This window comes from Schistocerca americana, chromosome 2 (genome assembly GCF_021461395.2).
Source record: "Schistocerca americana isolate TAMUIC-IGC-003095 chromosome 2, iqSchAmer2.1, whole genome shotgun sequence".
NCBI lineage: Eukaryota > Metazoa > Arthropoda > Insecta > Orthoptera > Acrididae > Schistocerca > Schistocerca americana.
In genome coordinates this window covers 560243874-560264283 of record NC_060120.1, presented here as the reverse complement: position 1 = coordinate 560264283, position 20410 = coordinate 560243874, and the positions used below count along the sequence as shown (strand labels likewise).

The following is a 20410-nucleotide window of genomic DNA, read 5'->3' as shown; positions in this document are numbered from 1 at the left end:
TTACGTTAGCATCGGGTTCCTTGTACACCTCATCCCAGTCTAACTGCTGAAAATTTCTTTGAAATATCTAATTGCTGAGTCATTGTTGCTCCAATTTATTGCGCTAAAAACGTTCCCGCTTGTAAAAACCATTGTAGAAATCGAAATAAACAACCACTATTCGCTTCCACGATCGCGCCGAACTCACAGTTTAACTTACTGGCCGCTTGGGGCGCTGCAGACGCGGTGGTAGGCAACAAAATCGAGGCGAAGTGTCGCGACTGTTGGACTGTGGACTGTGCTATCTCGTTGTCACGTGCTTACCTAATCTCGTTGCCATTGATATGACTATGTTTGTGTTTAATGTTATCTCTGAGACAGCCGGGAGTGTTTGAGTAATGGTGTAAATAATCACAGGTTGTGCTTGACGTTTAAGAAGACAAGTCTCTGCTAATTCGTGGGCCTGCGGGCAGAAAGCTTTTGCACAACGTCGAAATTTACGCCAGCCATCATGAAGAAGAAGGTAATTGTAGATTTTCATAACAAATGTGGTACGGTAATGTTTTACAGAAAATACATTTCTGTAGTTTGTTTTTCTGAAAACAGTGTATTAAATTAAGGATGATTATCGGATCTATTTAAATTACATATTACGCTTACATATTTTTATCTCCCCCAACTCTCTTGTTGAAACATAGTTCAAGTGTTATTATGTGCTGATAATCTTAAAAGAACACTTACAGCAACCTGCGACATCCTTGAACACTACCTTACGTACGTACTTAATTAAGAAATGGGAGATGACTTCATATACATGCAGAGCCCGAAAATCAACTTCAAGTCAAAAATGTAGTATATTTGCTGAAATGCCCATGTCTGTGTATTCAAGGCATGTCTTAGTAGTTTCCTAGGTGTTAACTATGAGTAAACTGAAGTCAGTCGATAATGAATGACTGTTGGAATCTCTGTGTAAGGGAAATGACAGGAAATAGATCTTCAACTTCGCCCTGCTTACCAAGATGTTGTAACTGCTGATTGATTCTACTTCCTTCCCTCAGCAGCACCATTGCTGAACTGTTTGGGAAAGGAAGACAATAAGTTTGTGTCGCAGTTAGTGATATGTTATTTATGTTTCTGAACGAAGGTTCCAAGATACCTGGCTGTTTTTTGGAGTAAGACCCAGCTGATGACAGTGGTAAACAGAAGTTTGCTTCAGTGTCTTGAGCTATTGTTAGCGATAAACAATTCTCTGCCTGTATTCTAGACTTGGAATGCCCATTGTGTGCAATGATATGAAACTGAAAATATTAAATAGCTCTTCACTGTCTGAAACTCATAATTCTGTTCATCATATAAATGGAGTGGGACCATAAACACACTGAATACTGATGAGACCACCATTTGACAATGTAGGAAACTGTGTGCTTGTTGATACCACCCACCTGTTTTGACATCATCAAAATGGTGGATGTAAACCACTATTTGGATCCAATATGCATAAAATATGGGTCATACCAAGAAATACATTAATGATGTCACAGACTGTCACTATCCAATGTAACCTGCATGTCTGAGCACATAGAAGATAAAGCCATCAGCACACCTTACGTACTAAAATACGATGTAGAAACAAAAAAGATATTTATTCTGTTCTATGCATTTATGGCCTGACAGACACATCATCATTGCATCAAAAGTTGTTGAGCTCTAACATGAATTGATATAGCCTATTTAGTCAAACTATTACAAGTGCTGGACAAGAATCTGCTCCAGTTGACAAGAAGAATGGACAGCATAGGTAATGAGATGATGTTTTTCGTAACTACAGGTCCATATTTATTTATTTATTCATCCATAGACCATTCAGTACAACCGTATTGGACATGCAAGATACATTCAGAAATAATATGATCATAGGCTATATGAAAAAGATAGGGCAGCAAGTCAGCTATGGCCTAGTCCATCTCCTTAGAAAATTGGGGAAACCGTTGCGAACACAAGTCAGGATGCAGAGATGGGGAATAAACTGTGGGATATAATAGGCTTATGAAATTTCGATGGAAAAAAACATTCCTGAGAAAGTGAAAATACATTAACATATCACACAACACTGCTGAAAAGTACAACATATACAAGAAGCTTCAAGTGAATGATATAATTAAAACATGAAACTTTTTATATAAAACACCCCTGAAAAAATAAAACACATGAACACACTATATAACATTGCTGCAAAGTAGAACACATGAACACACTAAACATGCCAGCATTAAAGCCATCACACCTAGTACAGCACTTTCTTAAAGGCTTAGCACTGCATCTGAAACAGGGCGAACAGAAAACTAATAGCAGAACATTCTTTCGTAAAGACAGATCATATAGGGCACATCAGTTAGCAGAATCAAAAGACCTCTATGATAAATGAGGGCCTGGTGTTCCTGTAAGCTAACAAACTCTCTCACATTGCAAAAATTTAAGAAATGATTTTAACTGTGCCCTAATAGCCATTCCCTTCTCCAACTTCTTTATTTAGGGTGGTTGTGCATTATAAAGAATAATACTATAATGGCTGATGTGTATTTGAGTAAAAGTTGTTTAGATTTGATTAGATTCAGTTTTCGTTCCATAGACCCAAAAAAAGAGTTGATTCTCATGGGTGTGGAACATGTCAGAATGTATAACATAAACATGCTCTGTGTGGATACTACCATAGTTGTGAGTATTATTGTTCGGTGTGGAGACTCCCATAGTTGTGAATATTAAAACTGTGGTTATTGGAGTTGGTTTGTGGATCACCAAGTTTACCTCTCAACAACACACATCTGAATACGAACAAGGATGGCACAGCAAGCAAATAAGACCTATTAAATAGGGGCTTGCAGTGAGCCTTAGCAGAGCTTCAAATAGCCCTTTTTTTGTAATGAAAAAATTTCATTGAATCATCTATTTTATCACAGAAAACTATTTCATAAGCTGCTAGGGACTAGAAGTAACTAAAATGAGCCATTCTAGCATCATCTAAGGAACAAATGTAAGAAATAATTCTCAGAGCAAAACATGCTGAACTAAGTCCCTCCCTGCGAGACATTAGTTGCTTGGTCTTTCCAGTTTGTCTTGATCAAGATACATTCCTAAAATTTTTGTGCATCATACCCTTTCCAACTCGATTCTGATCACTGCCAGTTGTCTTAGTTTTGATTCACCTTGCCAAATTTTCTTCACATTAAAGATGAATCTGTAGACGTTTAACTTTGATTACAAGGACTTCATCAGTTGTTGAAGACAGAGATACCTTAATATTACTATGTATTATACTAGTGTCATCTGCAAACAGCATGAGCTTGGCTCCAGTTCACAGGTGCGTATATCATTTATGTAAATAAGGAACAGGAGGGGACCTACCACACTATCTTGGGGTACACCCATTTCGACTTTCCTTGGATGAAATACTGATCTGATTTTATGATTATAGTGAGCTGATGTGAGCTCCAGAACCTGTGATTTATTTTGCGAGCAGTGAAGGAAACCCAGAAGAATTTCAGAAAGTGAATTAAAAGTTGGGGAGAAGAAATAAACATTTTGATGTTTGCTGATGACATAGTAATTCTACAAGAGATGGCAAATGACATGTAAAGTCAGTTGAATAGAATGGGTTATTGCTGATTTTTATTTATAGGCTTTGGGCTGTGGTCCAAGTGATATTTATCTGCCTAATGTTTTGTCTCTAGCACTGAGAGACAGTGTTAGGCAGTGAAATATAGCCTAAAGAGCATAAAACAAAAATCTCCAGTGGTGCAAATACCAGCCATGAAAGCCTTTGTTACAGTGGATGATGTCTTGAGAAGAAGTTGTAATATGAACATCAACAGAAGGAAACAAGGTTAATGGAATGTAGTCAAATTACAGCATGCAAATGTTGCAGGAGTTGGGTAAGAAAATGAGACATTAAAAACAGTAGAGGAGTTCGTTAAATGGACGGCAAAATAACTGATGAGGGCTGAAGTATAAGGGATATAAAATGCATATTGGCAATAGCAAGAAAAGCATTTCTGAAAAAGATGAATTTGTTATCATAGAATATAAATTTAAGTGTCACAATGTCTTTCCTGAAGGCTAGATAAGAGAATAAATGAGTTTCTGAAATGGGTTTGCTACAAAAAAATGCTGAAGATTAACTGGGTAGATTGAATAACAAATGATTTGAAGGAAGGTATCTTTTGATAGGATACAGCAAGGAATTGTCAGTTTGATAATGGAAGCGCGCGCGCGTGTGTGTGTGTGTGTGTGTGTGTGTGTGTGTGTTTTGAAGATTATAAAAACAACTATTAAACAACTACTACCATCAGAATAACCTGTGGTGCTGAAGTGTTATGTGGTCTCATAAACAACATGAATCAACTGTAGTATATTCCTTGAAGTGTGGTGTTATACGTTCTGTCGGTAACACCAGTGAACTTTATTTGTGTATTTTGATTGTAGATGTCAATCATATGTTTTGTTTGTAACATGTTGTTTATTTCTTGTGATGGAGGTTTTGATCTTATTGTTTCTACACCTATGTAAGCCCAGTGGATGTAGCAGTCTGTTGAGAGGACTGATGTTTCAGATTGTGTTGTAACCGAAGCGTCAGATTCCACCTGTCTGCTTTGACCTGTGACGTAAGGCTGTTGTGGTGTGTGACGTCACAACGGCGCGAAGTTTAGTTTGTGAGAGTGGCGTGTTTGTAGGTGTCGTTTTGATGTGATCGGTGATGCTCTCTTGTGGTGTTTGTTAGGTGATGTTTTTGGTTTAGTTTGTGTGTGTGGTGTGTTTATAAGTGGCATATTGTTGTGGTTGGTGGTTCTCTCTGGTGATGTGTTTATGGGTAGCATGTTATGTGGCGTATAGGGTTCATTTGCGTGGGAGCATTGCACATATGTGGTAGCCTATTGGTGGTGATTGTGCTTTCAGCGGAATATTTTTCAGTGAGTTAACGATTTTTGTTTTGTTATGTCAGCATTAGTATAGTTTTTTTTTCTGTTTGTCTTGTGTGAACTTTGGGAAATTGCTTTGTTTATGCGTTTGATAGGTATGGATATGACTGACAAGGTAAACAGTTTTCGGTTGTCGGCCATGATGGGGGACAGTGCGTTGTCTCTAATAAAATTACTTCAGCTATTCGGCCTGTGAAGTCGTGAAGTGTTCAGTGAGTCGTGAAGAAATGAGGCTTACTAAAGTTCCGGCATCTTGGACCAGGGACGGCTATATGTGGAGATGTTGTAAGGTTAACAGGTCAAGGGAAGTGTTAGATTCCAATTTTGTTGGTTTGTTGTGCTTTTTGAGGTTGTGATGATTGTGGACATGTTTTTAATTTTGGTTTTCATGATTTGGTATTGGTAGTTTCTGTTGACCAATATAGGTCAAGGGAAGTGTCCGATTCCAGTGGATATTGTATTTAGTTGATTTTGGGAAGGTTGTGGTTGTTTTATTTTATTGTTTTTGTCACTTCGTTTAGTGGAATGTGTTTATTTTTAGTTTGTCCCCACCCAAAAACCCCCAATTTTCCCCGTTAGTTTCATTATATTTTTGGAGGAATATGTATTTGATGGTTTTTTGATCTATTATTGTGTTTGTTATCATGTGTTTACGTAATGATGTCGTAGTCGTGATATGGGAGTTGTTGTGAATGGTTGTTTCCGCCATATTAGTGACGTCATTGGTCAAAGCAGACAGGTGGAATCGGACATTTCCGTTTAACCTTTTTTTATTGGGTCATTTGAACTACTGATACCAGACATCAGTTTAGATGTGTGACATATGATGAATGTAACATATGTCATGTGCACAAACAGAATATTGGGGATATTAGTTTTGCATCTGTATAATATTTTGGAATACAAGCTGGGGAGGAAGGGGCGGGGGGTGCAGATGGATCAGTAGTGTGATCCGAGGTCTAGATTAGCTTTTAAGGGGACAGTTTTATTGTGAGTTGATAAAACCAATGAATGTGAAGTTGAATTGACATAGTGATCTTTAGCATAGTACATGGTCTAGGTTAGATTAAAAGATTACAGTTTGACTGTGAGTTGGTGAACCCAACGGATATGATTTTATGAGAATTACTGTAATTCTTGTTATGGCGTGTATGTTGTGGATGTTGGATTTCAACAACTCGTTTACGTCTGCCATCTCGATGATGACATCACTTATAATATATACGAAAACATCACTTAATCTGACACATCTAAGTTGTAGCCTTGGGCCTAGTTTAGCTTGGAAGGTGACAATGTGGTTGCGTGTTACTACTGAAACCAATGAATGCAATAGAACAATCTTTTTCTAAATATCGTTGTGCATGCCATAGTTACATTTCTGGCCTTGATCAAAACCACCATAACTCCTCTTTTCTCTCTGTGGTTACATGTTAGTTTTTTGTATGTTTGATGGCATAAATAACAAAAATATGCCCAGCACAAAATCCATACATCCTGTGGAGATGTCAGAAGTATATCGTGTTTTATTTTGCTAAAATTTGTGTTTTGTTAGTGACATTAACCATTGGCCTTTCTGTAAGGCATGTATCTCTGGCATGTTGATGACTATATAAACATCTTATCTTTTCAGTATTGCATTGTTAACTAGTCCCACTTTATATTTACCAGACAATCTCCTAGGTATTCATTGTTCACCACAACATTGTGTTGTATGATAAAACTCAGCACTTGTAAAGGCATTAGAATAAATTGAGCTTTAAGGCTTTCTATTTCTCCATAGCAAAGTCAATTAAGAATAGTTAAATTTTAAAAGTTCTTATTTCTTAATAACTCAGTCTTATGTGAATATTTGAGTGGAGCACTTTAGGGGTTCAAGAGAAAGAGAAAGGCCTTTGCTGCAAGAGAGGCCACACAAAGTGAGTGCAGCCATACAATACATACAAGTCACCAGCTGCATCACTGTTTTCTACGTTAAAATTAGCTTTTATAGGGGATACAAGTTTCTTGTAGTAACACATTCAATTTGGAAAATAAGATAAGAATAAAAACAGGGTTAGAACATGTTTGAATAATTGCTCTGGGTGCTATTCAAATTTAAACTAAAGCACCGCCATCTTGTCGCATTTTCTTTGATCTTCATAAGGCCTGCAACAGAACTTGGCACCATCACATGTTACTTACACTCCATGGGCGGGGTCTTTTATTCACCAGTTCCTGTCCCACCAGTCACTCAGGGTTCTCAGTTCTCTGCAAACTGAGGAGAATGGCATTCCCCAGGCTTCCGTGTGGAGTCTCTCTCGTTTCCTGTTCACTATTAATGGACTCGTGGCCTGTGTCAGACCGGTGGTCACCACTGCTCTGTATGTGGATGATTTCTGTATTGGAGCTAGTTCCCAATCAGTGGCCTCTGCAGTGTGACAGCTCCAGGATGCCATCCAGCATCCCTTAAATCATGGTGGTGCATTTCTGTCACTTTACTACAGTCCATCCTGGTCTGGAACTCTACTTCGACGACCAATGCCTGTCTGCAGTCCCCCAGTTCCATTTCTTCGGGGGTCTTCTTTTTGACAACAAGCTTACTTGATTGCCCCGTATCTGTCTTCTGAAGATTGGCTGTTTCCATAAACCCAGTGTCCTTTGCTTCCTTGCCCACATGCTTTGGAGCAGCAATCGTTTGACGTCCACTTTATGGCTCAGCTGCCCCTTTAATACTGCTCTTCTTGGACTCAGTTCACCATCGTGATATCTATTTGGCCACCAGTGCCTTTTGCACCAGCCCAGTTGATAGTCTTCTGGTTGATGCTAGGATCCCTCCCCCTTTCTGTTCAGCAGTCACATCTCCTGGTTTCCTGTGCTATTTCTTTCTGCTCTTTTCCTGCTAAGCCCTCCTATTCTATTTGTGGCTCTGGGACGTCACCAACCCACTGCCCATCCTTTGGTATGTTTACCAGTTGGGTTCTCTCCCAAACACATCCCTTGTTTAGTCCCTTGGCCATGGATTCAGATGATTCTGTTTCTAGTTCCAAAAGGTTCCAGTGCTGTTCTATTGCTTGTTCTGCCTGCTTGCATGGGAGTTTCAGGATGCTGCTTTTTCTTACACCAACGGCTCTAAATCTGCCTATGGGATATGCCTTCAAATCTTCCGTTGGCACAGAACACCATCTCTCACCTGCAACTTGTGGGGTGTTTACTGTGGAACAGATGGCAGTTTACCAGATCCTGTGCTTTATTGAACTGTCTTCTTCACCCGAGTTTTTGTATGTGTGGACTTGATGAGTGGCCTTCTGGTGGTTTTTCCGCCAACGCTTGGTGTCTGCCACCCATGACCTTCTCACCAATCTTGACCATTCTGCTCGTTTGGTTGTGTTCCTTTGGGTTCCCAGCCACATGGGTATCCCAGATAATGAGCTTGCCGTTTGTCTGGCTGAGGGGTGGCCAGCCACCTACCCCCTCCTCTCCATGACCTCTTGGAGGGTAGATTTGCTGTTTCGAGTCAAATTTCTTTTCGCTTACTCGTGGGCCAAACCTTGGTTGGGCCACCCCACCTTTCTAATGAACTTCATGTAATTAAGGGGACTCCCACCACGTGGTGTTGTTATAACATCTGCCATCTTCGAGTCAACCATACCGGGTTGACCCGAGGTTTTCACTCTGTAATGAGCTCCCGCCCCTCCTTTTGTAACTATGGGCCTTCCTCATGGCGATCCAACTGAGTGAGGTGGCACAGTGGCAGGCAGATTGGACTTACACTCGGAAGGACGACGGTTCAATCCCACATCCGGCCATCCTGATTTAGGTTTCCGTGATTTCCCTAAATCGCTCCAGGCAAATGCTGGGATGATTCCTTTGAAAGGGCATTACCGACTTCCTTCCCAGTCCTTCCCTAAATCCGATGAGACCGATGACCTCGCTGTCTGGTCTTCTCCCCCAAACAACCCAACCCATGGTGATCCATATTTTGCTGGACTGCTCCCACCTTTTGACCCTTTGAACTAAATATGCCCTCCCACTCTCCGTCTCACAAGTTTTAGGAGATGACCCTCTCATGGTTACATCCTCCCAAATTTAAGTTCCTGAATTTCTTCCCAGAACTGGAGTCCCTTGGTTAATGTTGTTATTTGTTTGGGAAGCCTTCCCTCTTGCCTCCATGCCAGCCAGGTATTCTCCCCCTTTTTCCCTTTATTTGATCTAGTCTTTTATGACAGTTAGTTCTTCTGTCTTCTTCCTATGGTGGTGTCCTCATTTTGTCGTGGTCATGGTATGGTTTGGGGATCAGGGTGGGTTGGCGGCAGTGCCAGTGTCCCATCACATGTAGCACCTCTAGGGTGCCCCCTGATCTCTTGCCCCCTTCCCCATCCTCTCCTCATCTTTACTTTCCCTGCCACCTTGAAGTTCTTTTGTGTCTTTTTTTTTTTGGCCAGTTTCCTTTCCCTTCGAATTTATTGTGCTGTTGATGTTGTTCCTTACGTAGCTTATGCCGCTTCGGATCATGGGACTGATGACCTCACTGTTTGGTCCCCTCTTCCACCCCTCACTCCAGTCAATCAACCAACCAGCCTTTCACAAATTTCATTGAGTGAGAAGGAAAACTTTTTCACAGGTTCCTTTCAGAATTGCTCTCTGAGGGCACTGTATAACACTATGATCAAAAGTTTCCAGATATCCCCAAAAACATATGTTTTTCGTATTAGGTGCATTGTACTGCCAGGTACTCCATATCGGCGACCTCAGTAGTCATTAGACATCATGAGAGAGCAGAATGGCGCACTGCGCGGAACTCACGGACTTCGAACGTTGTCGGGTGATTGGTGTCACTTGTGTCATACGCCTGTATGCGAGATTTCCACACTCCTAAATATCCCTAGATCCACTGTTTCCCATATAATAGTGAAGTGGAAACATGAAGGGACACGTACAGCACAAAAGTGTACAGGCCGACCTCGTCTCTTGACTGACAGAGACCGCCAGCAGTTCAAGAGGATCGTAATGTGTAATAGGCAGACATCTATCCAGACCATCATTCAGGAATTCCAAACTGCTTCAGGAACCATTGCAAGTTCTATGCCAGTTAGGCAGGTGTTGAGGAAACTTGGATTTCGTGATCAAGCAGCTGCTCATAAGACACACATCAAACCAGTAAATGCCAGATGACTCCTCGCTTGGTGTAAGGAGTGTCGACATTGGACAACTGAAGAGTGAGAAAACAGCGACTCGTGAAGGTCACTGTCCTTATCCATCCAGCCCCCTCCATGTTCGCATTCCAGCACTACACAGCCGTCATTTCACCGCCACACCCAGTTTTTTAATTTCCTCTTTATTTCTCCCTTTCTGCTACTCCCCCCCCCCCCCCCCCCCCCTCCCCACCTTCTCTCCTGCCCTCTGTCTAAACTGCAGCACTTCACTGTCTGCCACCCCCACCATACTATCTCTCCACCACCCTGCCCCAGACTCCTCCTTACCCCCGTCCAGTTGCCACTCCCATCATGCACTGGTGATGCTGCTCGTGCTGTGGTTTTAGTTGCTCTGTGTGTGTGTGTGTGTGTGTGTGTGTGTGTGTGTGTGTTGTTGTTGTTGTTGTTGTTGACAAAGGCCTTAATGGCCGAAAGCTATAATTGTGTGAATCTTTTTGTTGTGCCTGTCGTGACTCAGTGTCTACGCTGTATGGTGAGCGGCAACTTTCCTTCTCAATATTGTTACATTCCATCCTGGGTTTTCCGTTGTTTTATTATAATAGAAAGGTCATTGCACCGCAGTAGGCTTTTTGGTTGTCATATCCACCTCTTTGTTGCCATGAATTGTGCCATACCGTCCTCCCAAAAATCTGTTAAGGGCTAGACAAGAACCATACAAAATGAATAATATGTTTTTGATTAACCCCCCACCCCCGTGACCAGTAACTGAAGCCTTTCACGGTGTTTGGTACTCAAAGAAAGGTTATTTTCAAATCCCATGATGTAGTTACAGAGTGAGATTGTTACAAAAAGATGTGGAAACCTCACTGTCAAACTTTGGAAAGTCCATGCTGCCTGCAGTTCCCCCCATCACAAAAAAAATGAATGAAGTGTGCGCTGCCCACTCCTCCAAATTCTTGTGTTAGTTGTAACTGGTGGGTTGCTATTGCAGAATCACGAATAAATAACATTTTTATTGTATGTCCGTTATTTAACTTAATGAAGATAGCAATATACTGAAATTTATAATGTTTAAATGCTTATGCTGTGATCTGTAGTAACTATAATGAAATAAAAATCTGTGTTTCCTGAACAGCTGAAGTTCAGTGAAGAACTGATGACAGTAAATTACTTTGTCAGTATGCTGAACATAATTCCTTTTTTGACACTGGGTAGGCAGTCATTGCTTTACAGCAGCAGATGTTATTGTGCTGTCTAAACATTATCAACATTGGGAGACAGAGCACTTGTAGAGATCATGAATATGTCATTCAGTCTACATTTAAACCATAGTTGAAGGTGGTTGCCCTGAATTGAACTATTGATTGTCAGAATAAAATAATGCAGTAGATGAAGTAATTTACTGTCTAGCAGAGTTCACACGATACTGATCATTTAAGGAAAGCTAAAACTGTGGAAATCCGGTACAGACATCTGCCTTTCATATCCATTGCCCTTGACAGTTCGAGCAATCCACACATCTCTCATAAAGTTTCTCCTACATCCTTATTTACAGAACTTTTAGTCCCACATTACAGTGAGGGTTTGTCTAGGCAATGTTGAAAATACTGATAGATACTGGACTGAAACTGAAGCTTTTGAGTGAGTCTGTAAGAAATATATGGATTACTCAGTTGCCAAAAGTAGGAATCTTACTTTAACACCCAGTTGTTACAAGGTTTTGAAATACTTTTTCTTCATTGTTAACTATATTATTTGTTAATGTGATTTGTGCCTTTTAAATACACACATTTATCATTAACATTGTGTTGTTTCAGGTTTTGCTTATGGGTAAAAGTGGGTCAGGAAAGACCTCAATGCGATCCATAATATTTGCAAATTACATTGCTCGAGATACTCGACGATTGGGTGCTACAAGTAAGTAATAGTGTTTTTTCCGGATATCGCATATTGTACAGTAGCAGTACCAAATACTTTATTTTTTAATAATGACTTTTTTTATGACAGTTGATGTTGAGCATTCACATGTACGCTTCCTTGGAAATCTTGTTCTCAACTTGTGGGACTGTGGTGGGTAAGTTACTGCTCTAACCTTTAATGTTATCTGGTAACACCAGTATGAGATTGCTGCATTTGCCCCTTTGTTTTTAGGCAGGAAGCTTTTATGGAAAACTATTTTGCTAGCCAGCGTGACAACATATTCCGAAATGTTGAAGTCCTAATATATGTCTTTGATGTTGAAAGCAGAGAACTTGACAAAGATATGCATTATTACCAAAGCTGTCTTGAGGCCATTCTGCAGAATTCCCCTGAGGCAAAAATTTTTTGCCTGTTGCATAAAATGGACTTAGTTCAAGAGGATCAGAGAGATATGGTATATAAGTCTGTGGCTTTCTTTGTTTGTCAACTAATTTTTAAATATAGTTTTGATGTGTGCGGCTTATTGTAAGTTATGTATATGGTAGTCTGTAAGTATATGACTGTGAAATGTTAAGTTAGTTTTCAGATTATTTTTTAAATTATGAACCACTTTTATATCTGAATGCTACAGATCTTCCGGGAACGAGAAGAGGATTTGAAAAAATTATCGAAGCCACTTGAATGCACCTGCTTTCGCACATCTATCTGGGATGAAACATTGTATAGGGTAACTTTCAGTGACATAATTTTTCTTTTATATTGTTGTTACTGTGTTAATCAGCTTTAGTGGTTATGTTTTCTCCAATTTTACTTATAGCAGTATGTTAAACATTTTGGCCAGCATATTTATTTATGCTTGTTCAGAAATCTATTGTCATTGCTCCAGCATAATTAGTCAATTTTGACTTTGTTCTGTTGCAGCATTATTTGGTGCACTGAATGGTGTCCAGGCTCTTAATTTAAGAAGGAATTGCCACAACATGTGAAGTCATCACATCCTTTTAGTTGTTATTAGTAAACAAGAGTTGAGACAAGTGTGGAAGATTCTCCCATGACAGATGGGGGTAATTGCTTGGACTTTTATGTTACAAAATTCACTAATGGGTATCAAAGCAAACCTATGTATTAAGTTTCGAATGCTAGATCTCAGCTATAATTTCCATTTCTGTAGAGAGGAATATCTTGGGTACCTACCCATATGTACTAGCAGTTCTTAAAATCTACAAACATGATACAGAATTTTATTTTATTTTGTCCTCAATATACAACTTTTGTGAAGTAAGACAAAGGAAATCTTGGTGCATCAAGTAATGCTTTGGCAGAACAGAGACAGAATCTAGAATTGATATCATAGCAGTGTAAAAATGTGTTAAGCGCGTGTAAACAAAAATATGTTTTCCAGTGTATTCCTTCGCTCTTGCTCGAAGGTAAATTTTTCAAATCATTGGTTGTTGGAAGTGCTGTGGAATAAGGTTGAGAACTTTTAAATACAAATCAGCTTTGCAATTATTTAATTAAATAATTACTACTAGGTACCAAATGGCAATAACTCAAGCAGAACTGACAGTAAGAGATTAAGAACATTGCTGAATCTCTAGCAGTTGCAACTTATAAATAGTAAACAAAACAAGAAAGGGCAACTACTTGCTTGTTACACTGGTGGTTGGCAGATAAAAACACACAATAACATGCAAACTTTACCAATATTCATGTTACCTCTTTCTTTTTTAGCAGAAGTTCAAACTCTTCACCATGCTTTCATGGAACACTACCTACAATTCTCCATAAAAACCAAACCCACCACCTCCTTTCTAATCCTTTTGGCCAGTCCTGTTCTCACAAATAATTATTTTGCATCAAATGCTAAATCTACAACCAAAAATGTTGTTCAGTCAGCTCAGAACCAGATTTTCTCTACCTTCTCTTGCCATGATACCATCCTATGCTAACTAGGTTGTGGGCCACTTACAAGAATCCTTCCAACACACTAACACCTGGAATCCTTTGTTTGGTTTAGACTTGTTGACATCATGTTTGTAGTCTGGGTACATAGCAGGGATAGCCTTTACCCTTCCTTTCAGAACCTCGACATGCACTCGCAAATCAGTTTCCCTAGCTCTTTTTAACCAGATAAGCTGTCTCCATGGATGTTTCTCTCTCACATACAAACACCTCCCTTTAAAAAGTTTATATTGAAGACAGACGGAAAACAGTACCTTCATTCTGACAACAGTCACTCACTCCATATTAAGCAGTCCTTCTCCTACAGCCTTCAACATGCAAGCAGTGCATGTGCAATGAGAAGCAGGTGTTACCCAAATGTGCTAGTAACCTTTCCAGGTCCTTTGCAGGTGGGTAATATCTTGTGTATTTAGTTCAGAAAGAGATGTTCCCCGCCATCTCTTTCCGTAACACCAAAACACCATTGACATGCCCAATTAGCGCAATATTCTAACCCATCCCTAAACCAACTCTGCTTATTCACCACATGGTACCTTCCTTTGTGGACAATACAGTTGTACAAGATCGTAATTTCCTACTGCTATTCAGTCACAGGCATTTCCTACTCTATAAAAAAAACAGGATTGCATGTGAAAGGAGCTGTGTTATATACCAGCTGCACTGCAATCACTGTGCAACATTCTGTGTTGGGATTATTGCAAATCAGCTGTCTATCTCCAAGAATGACCACGGCCAAACTTTAACCACAAATGAGATCATGAAGTTGCCGTTGTGCTGAGTGTAGCACCACCAATGCTTTCAAATTGAATCTCTAGTACATGTGTCATTTGGATCCTCTTCCTCCTAGAACCAGCACCAGTTCATCTGAGCTACATAGATGGGAACTATACCTCCAGTGTATCCTCCACTCTGTGAATCTTCCTGGCCTAAACCTCTGCCAGTCCCCTTAAAACCCCTGTACATGTACTCTCACTCTTTGCTCTCCTGTCATTTTGTACACCACATCTGCTTTGCCCAATCCTTGTACTCGCCTTGCCCCCACACCTCTCTACCTCTTGTCTCCCCTCTGTTACACTTCGCCACCCCCCTCCCACCTCCAGTCTTATTTGTTTTGTGATTGTCAACTTTTTCAGGCATACCAGCTGTCCCACTATCATGCCTCCCATAACCTCATCATGCTTTCCTTGTCCCCTACATCTTATCTTCCTCATAGTATCCATACACCTTCCGTCTTCCCTGGCACCTAACTGCCTGAGCAACCACACGCAAGCCAGTATCATTGTGGTTGTGCGTTTGAGTGTCTGTATTGTAGTATGCACATGATGCTGTTTACTGAAACTGGGAAAACAGTGGTAGCTCAAAAGCTGATGAAATATTTGTGATGGTACTTTATTTCTGTGTATTGTGCCTCAACCACCTACAGAAAGGTTAGTGCCTTTCCTTATTTTTGTTTATTTTTTCCTTCCTGAAATTTCAGTTATTGTAATAGAACTCAAAAATAGTTGTTTTTGGAACAGAAAGGGAAATGGGGAAGTAGAAAGAAAGGCTAATAAGTAAACAAGGCTGACAAATTCACCCCAAACTGGGAAGTGGAGTCAGAAACTACAGTGAGGTTCTACCACTTGTGACACTGTATTACTTACTACAGTTACTGTGTGGAGCTGGGAAAGTCACTAAGCAAGCCAACCAAATAATGAACGGGGTCAAGTAACAGGTACCAAAGTATTGTATTGCAAAGAACTTCATTCACTACACTGCAGTGGCATCTAGTGAGCCATGCTGGGTATTTGAAGCAGCTCATGAGAGGCTGTACCTCCTGTAACACCGGCTCACTAAAGATTATGCCCACTATATTCTCCGTGGTATCTTACGTAAATGGGACTAGGAGATACTGGTTTGAAAATTATTAACACATTTCATTTCAAGTCTGAATTGATATCGAGGTCATAGGATACTTTTGAGCTAACATTCAATATTTAGCATACATAGTATCAATAATGTCCACCTCATAGCTGAGCAGTGCAGCTGACTACCATTCGGAAGACCTATGTACATTTCCCAGTACTTCCACGGATATTTTTTGTGCAAAGAACAGGTTGCATTCAGCCTCCTGAGACCAATAGAGGAGCTCCTAGAATGAGAAGTAGTGGCACCAAGGCTCACAAGACAAGCTAACAAGCCAAGAGAATGATGTACAGCCCCATGGCTCTCCTTACTACAGCCAACAAATCATGTTATTCAATTTGTACGTTGAGCAAGCAATAAAGGGAAGCAAAGAAAAATTTGGAGTATGAATTAAAGTTCAGCGAGGAGAAATAAAACCTTTGAGGTTTGCTGATAACATTGTAATTCTGTCAGAGAGAACAAAGAACTTGGAAGAGCAGTTGAACGGAATGGATAACGTCTTGAAAGGAGGGTACAAGATGAGCATCAACAAAAGCAAAACGAGGATAATGGTACTAGTCAAATCAGATGGAAGTAGTCATATCAGATGATGCTGAAGGAAGAAGATTAGGAAATGAGACACTAAAAGTAGTAGATGAGTTTTACTATTTGGGCAGCAAAACAACTGATAATGGTTGAAGTAAAGAGGATATAAAATGTAGGCTGGTTATGGCACAAAAGCATTTCTGAAGAAGTGAAATTTGTTAACATCGAATTATAGAGTTAAGTGTTAGAAAGACGTTTCTGAAGGTGTTTGTCTGGAGTGTAGCCATGTATGGAAGTGAAACATGGATGATAAACAGTTAAGATAAGAAGAGAATAGAGGCCTTTTAAATGTAGTGCTACAGAAGAATGCTGAAAGATGGATGGGTAGCATGTAAGTAATGAGGAGGTACTGAATAGACTTGGGGAGACAAGAAACTTGTGACATAACTTGATTAAAAGAAAACAAGGGATCACCAATTAAATATTGGATGGAAAGGGGGGGGGGGGACCTTAGAGGGACATCAAGAGATGAAAACAATAAACAGATTCAGAAAGATATAGATTGCAGTAGTTATTAGGAGATGAAGATGCTTGCACAGGATAAGAGTAGCATTGAGAGCTGCATCAAACCAGTCTTTGGACTGAAGACAATAGCAGCAGCAGCAACAACAACAACCGCAGCAGCATTATAACACAGTCCTCAGGGGTCTGATCGTGTGTTTAGTTTTTTGTAAGAGTACCAATAATGATTTGCCAGGAATTAGTAGGTCAAAGATAGTAGTTAAACTTGAAAGAACCACTTGTGCATTAGGTATAGAAAGGCAAAAAACGTGTGGAAAAGATGGGGACAGGAAAGGAGGATACATGATGTAACTGGGGAAATAATAACAATGAAGTTTAATAGAGAAAAATTGACACTAAAAGAGAGGGAAGAAATACTGTGTAACTGAGAGGGTTAGGGTGTGAAGCCCCACGTAAATTTAGACATAATGGACAACACGTTAAGAGCCATTGCCCAGCTTTTTGTAATGCTAGTGTGGGAAGGAGGAATACAAATAACCAGAGTGGTGAAATACGAACCCATATCTCAGTTATATTCCGTAGCATGTTCATTAGTGCTTTGTATTTGATTTTATAGGCTTTTGCAGTATTCTGACTAGAGCACATATGCTATGGTTTATTTATAATGTGTCTCTCATATTGTGCCTATCAATATATGCCATTACATTATTAGCATCCTGACTTTTGATATTTAGTTAGTAGTTATTTCTAACTTCTTTTTCACTCACTGCCTGTCTTCTAATCCAGTGTTTGAAATGATTCACATTTCATTCTTGCATATGTTGATATCACAATATCTTTCTCTTTCTTCTGCTGAAGGAATTATTTTAAAGTTCTACAAGCTACAGATTAAAGGCTTTATTCAAATTAATTTGTAAGTCTGGCTTCAGTATTTTGTCTCTGTAAATGTTTGTATTCATTTTTGACCTCCACATTAGTTACGTTCTTTTGTTGTAGGCATGGTCGTCTATTGTGTACATGTTGATACCAAATGTGAAAGAACTTGAACAAAGTTTGAATCTGTTTGCAAATATAATAGATGCTGATGAAGTTCTTCTGTTTGAAAGAGCAACATTTTTGGTTATTTCTCATTGCCAGCGTAGGCCTCATAGGGATGTTCACAGATTTGAAAAAGTATCTAACATTATTAAGCAATTCAAACTTAGCTGTAGGTAAGTTTATTGTAAGTAAGTGCACTATCTTTCCTGAGTGCAACAATTTATTGTGAATACCTGTGTATGTAATGTGACAATTCCAGTACTAACTTTTGTTATTATCAACAGCAAGTTAGCAGCACAGTTCCAGAGCATGGAAGTAAGAAACAGCAATTTTGCAGCTTTTATTGATGTTTTTACATCTAATACCTATGTAATGGTTATTATGTCAGATCCAGCAATACGTAAGTATATCCAGTGTGTTGTACCTATTGTTGTTAGTTTGTTTATGGGTGCTGTAAAGGAATAAATAACTGATACTGCTTTAAAAAATACAAAATTATATTTCAGGTATGTCGATCTCATAACTTTTTACAAATAAATATTATGGAATGTTCTCTCTCACATTATTTACAAATGAACATTATTTACATTCTTCATCTAATATATTACAGTTTCATAAAATAAACATTCATTTACACAGCATTCTTAAATATAATTATCAGTGAAAAATTGTATACAAATCTGTACAGATTGATGACACATTACTTGTACAAAAAATAGGAATACTGATACAGTAATCATTCATTCTTAGCATGATCTACATGCATTAATCACAGCAAGAAAACTCAACATTGTTCATACACAATGATTGTACACTTTTCACTATAAAAAACATGTACATGTGATTGTACTCAGTCAAGAGCAGTCTTTTTCATAGTTTCCATACTGTAGTTCTGATTTTGCCTGTAAACAAAAAAGAAAAATTATTTTACGTGTGCAGAAATATTTTGGAAGTATTTACATCAATATTTTAGAGGGGCACATAGGATTTTTCCCCACCATCAAGTAAAGTTTAATTCTTAATCAAGTTAATGATGTAAATTAATGAATGTAAACAGACTGTATCTTGAAACACTGCACCAGATTTATGCATTCTGCAATGCAAGCTAATTGTTTCAACAATTCCTCATTGTGAAAAAGCCTTTATCATTGTTTCTCATTTAAAATCAACTGGAAGTTAAATTTATTCTGCTTCTAGGGTTCCATACCTCAATTGATAAAAACAGCAAGAGTCCTAATCACACTTAATCTAGTTTTTTTAGGATCCTCTCTCTATTTAGTTTGTCATCCTTTTTCTCAGCATAGTTAATTGCAAATATTTAGACCATCCATTGCACTTCGATAGACAGTATGTTTTGGACAAGGTCATTTCAGTATTTAATGGAAATAATACTTTGAAATATAAAATGTTCCTTATTGTTGTTTAATAATTTTTACACTAATATTACACTGTAGTTGATAGCTTGTAAGAAACAGCAACATTTTTTCTAGAAACTTATTTCATTTTCTGTTTTTTCAGCTTCTGAGGCTACACTGATAAATATTCGCAATGCAAGGAAACATTTTGAAAAGCTTGAGAGAGTAAGCCAAGCACAGAGTGCACTCTCTAAATAAGTTGGTCTGGACACACTTTGAGATTAAAACAATCCTCTGCAATGTAAGGATTCATAAGCATATTTTTGAAGCACACCATGTGGTAAAAGATTCATAAAGCAAGCATGAATCTCTACACCTTGAATCTGCTGCGTGTGATTTCATTGTGCTATAATTTATCATATGTGCGTGTGGCTATTGTTTGAATTATGACTTTGCAATAGTTTTGTAGCAAAAACTGTACCATCTTCCAGTCTGCATTTTCTTTAACTGTGAGTGGCTTGAAGTATGTGGTCATAATGGGAAAGAAAATTAGCTTTTATGAAAAAAGCCACTGCTTGTCAAATATGCTACCGGTCTTTCAAAATGTTGAGAGAGGGAGAGAGTGTGAGTGCTGTATTTCTTTGCTCTCTATTGTATATTGGTGCTATTAGAAATTCTATCAGTGAAAGCCAAGGGATCACATTTTGCTACATTTCTTTCTGCATATTTTTATATTTATATATTGGAAGCATTTGATAAGAGACATAAACATTTGTTGTTGCTGTCACAGAACAGCTGTTTGCTTATTTACTACAAACAGATACTGCTGATGGTTGCATGTGCATCTCATTGTTGGGTAGTATAAATTTTATATGTGTTACTTCAATGTATGCCAATTGTTGTTAAATAAAAAAAAAAATAATTTGCATCTTACTAATGCTTCATTTGTGTATCATACATATCACTCAGCCAGGCACACCGGTAACCTGGTTGAGAGGAACTAACTTTGTCACATGACCAGGTACAGTCACGTTTCAGTGCCAAGTAGGACACATTGTCACCTTGTAGGATGAGCATGAGAAGAGATCAGAAAAAGTGA

General features: G+C 38.9%; 2 protein-coding genes across 3 annotated transcripts in view; one reads left to right on the top strand and one right to left on the bottom strand.

The window, feature by feature from the left end:
- The first annotated feature begins 275 nt into the window (after positions 1-275).
- On the top strand, positions 276-20244 carry LOC124596515 (ras-related GTP-binding protein A). The gene is made up of 8 exons (XM_047135679.1): positions 276-502; positions 11902-12001; positions 12092-12158; positions 12236-12458; positions 12636-12731; positions 17915-18129; positions 18241-18356; positions 19475-20244. The coding sequence occupies exons 1-8, from the start codon at positions 491-493 to the stop codon at positions 19567-19569; spliced, it is 924 nt and encodes a 307-aa protein (XP_046991635.1). The 5' UTR covers positions 276-490; the 3' UTR covers positions 19570-20244.
- LOC124596513 (phospholipid-transporting ATPase IF-like) overlaps positions 18444-20410 on the bottom strand; it is a 643086-nt gene continuing 641119 nt past the window's right edge. For both annotated transcript variants that reach the window (XM_047135678.1, XM_047135677.1), the window contains one exon: positions 18444-18858. The gene's annotated coding sequence lies outside the window, so the exon portion shown is untranslated. The remainder of the gene's footprint in view (positions 18859-20410) is intronic.

What these genes read in the sequence shown, in the direction of transcription:
- LOC124596515 (XM_047135679.1), top strand. An exon ending in GGGATGAAACATTGTATAGG is followed by an intron (nt 12,732 to 17,914) that starts GTAACTTTCAGT and finishes CTTTTGTTGTAG; the next exon opens with GCATGGTCGTCTATTGTGTA. An exon ending in TATGTCAGATCCAGCAATAC is followed by an intron (nt 18,357 to 19,474) that starts GTAAGTATATCC and finishes CTGTTTTTTCAG; the next exon opens with CTTCTGAGGCTACACTGATA.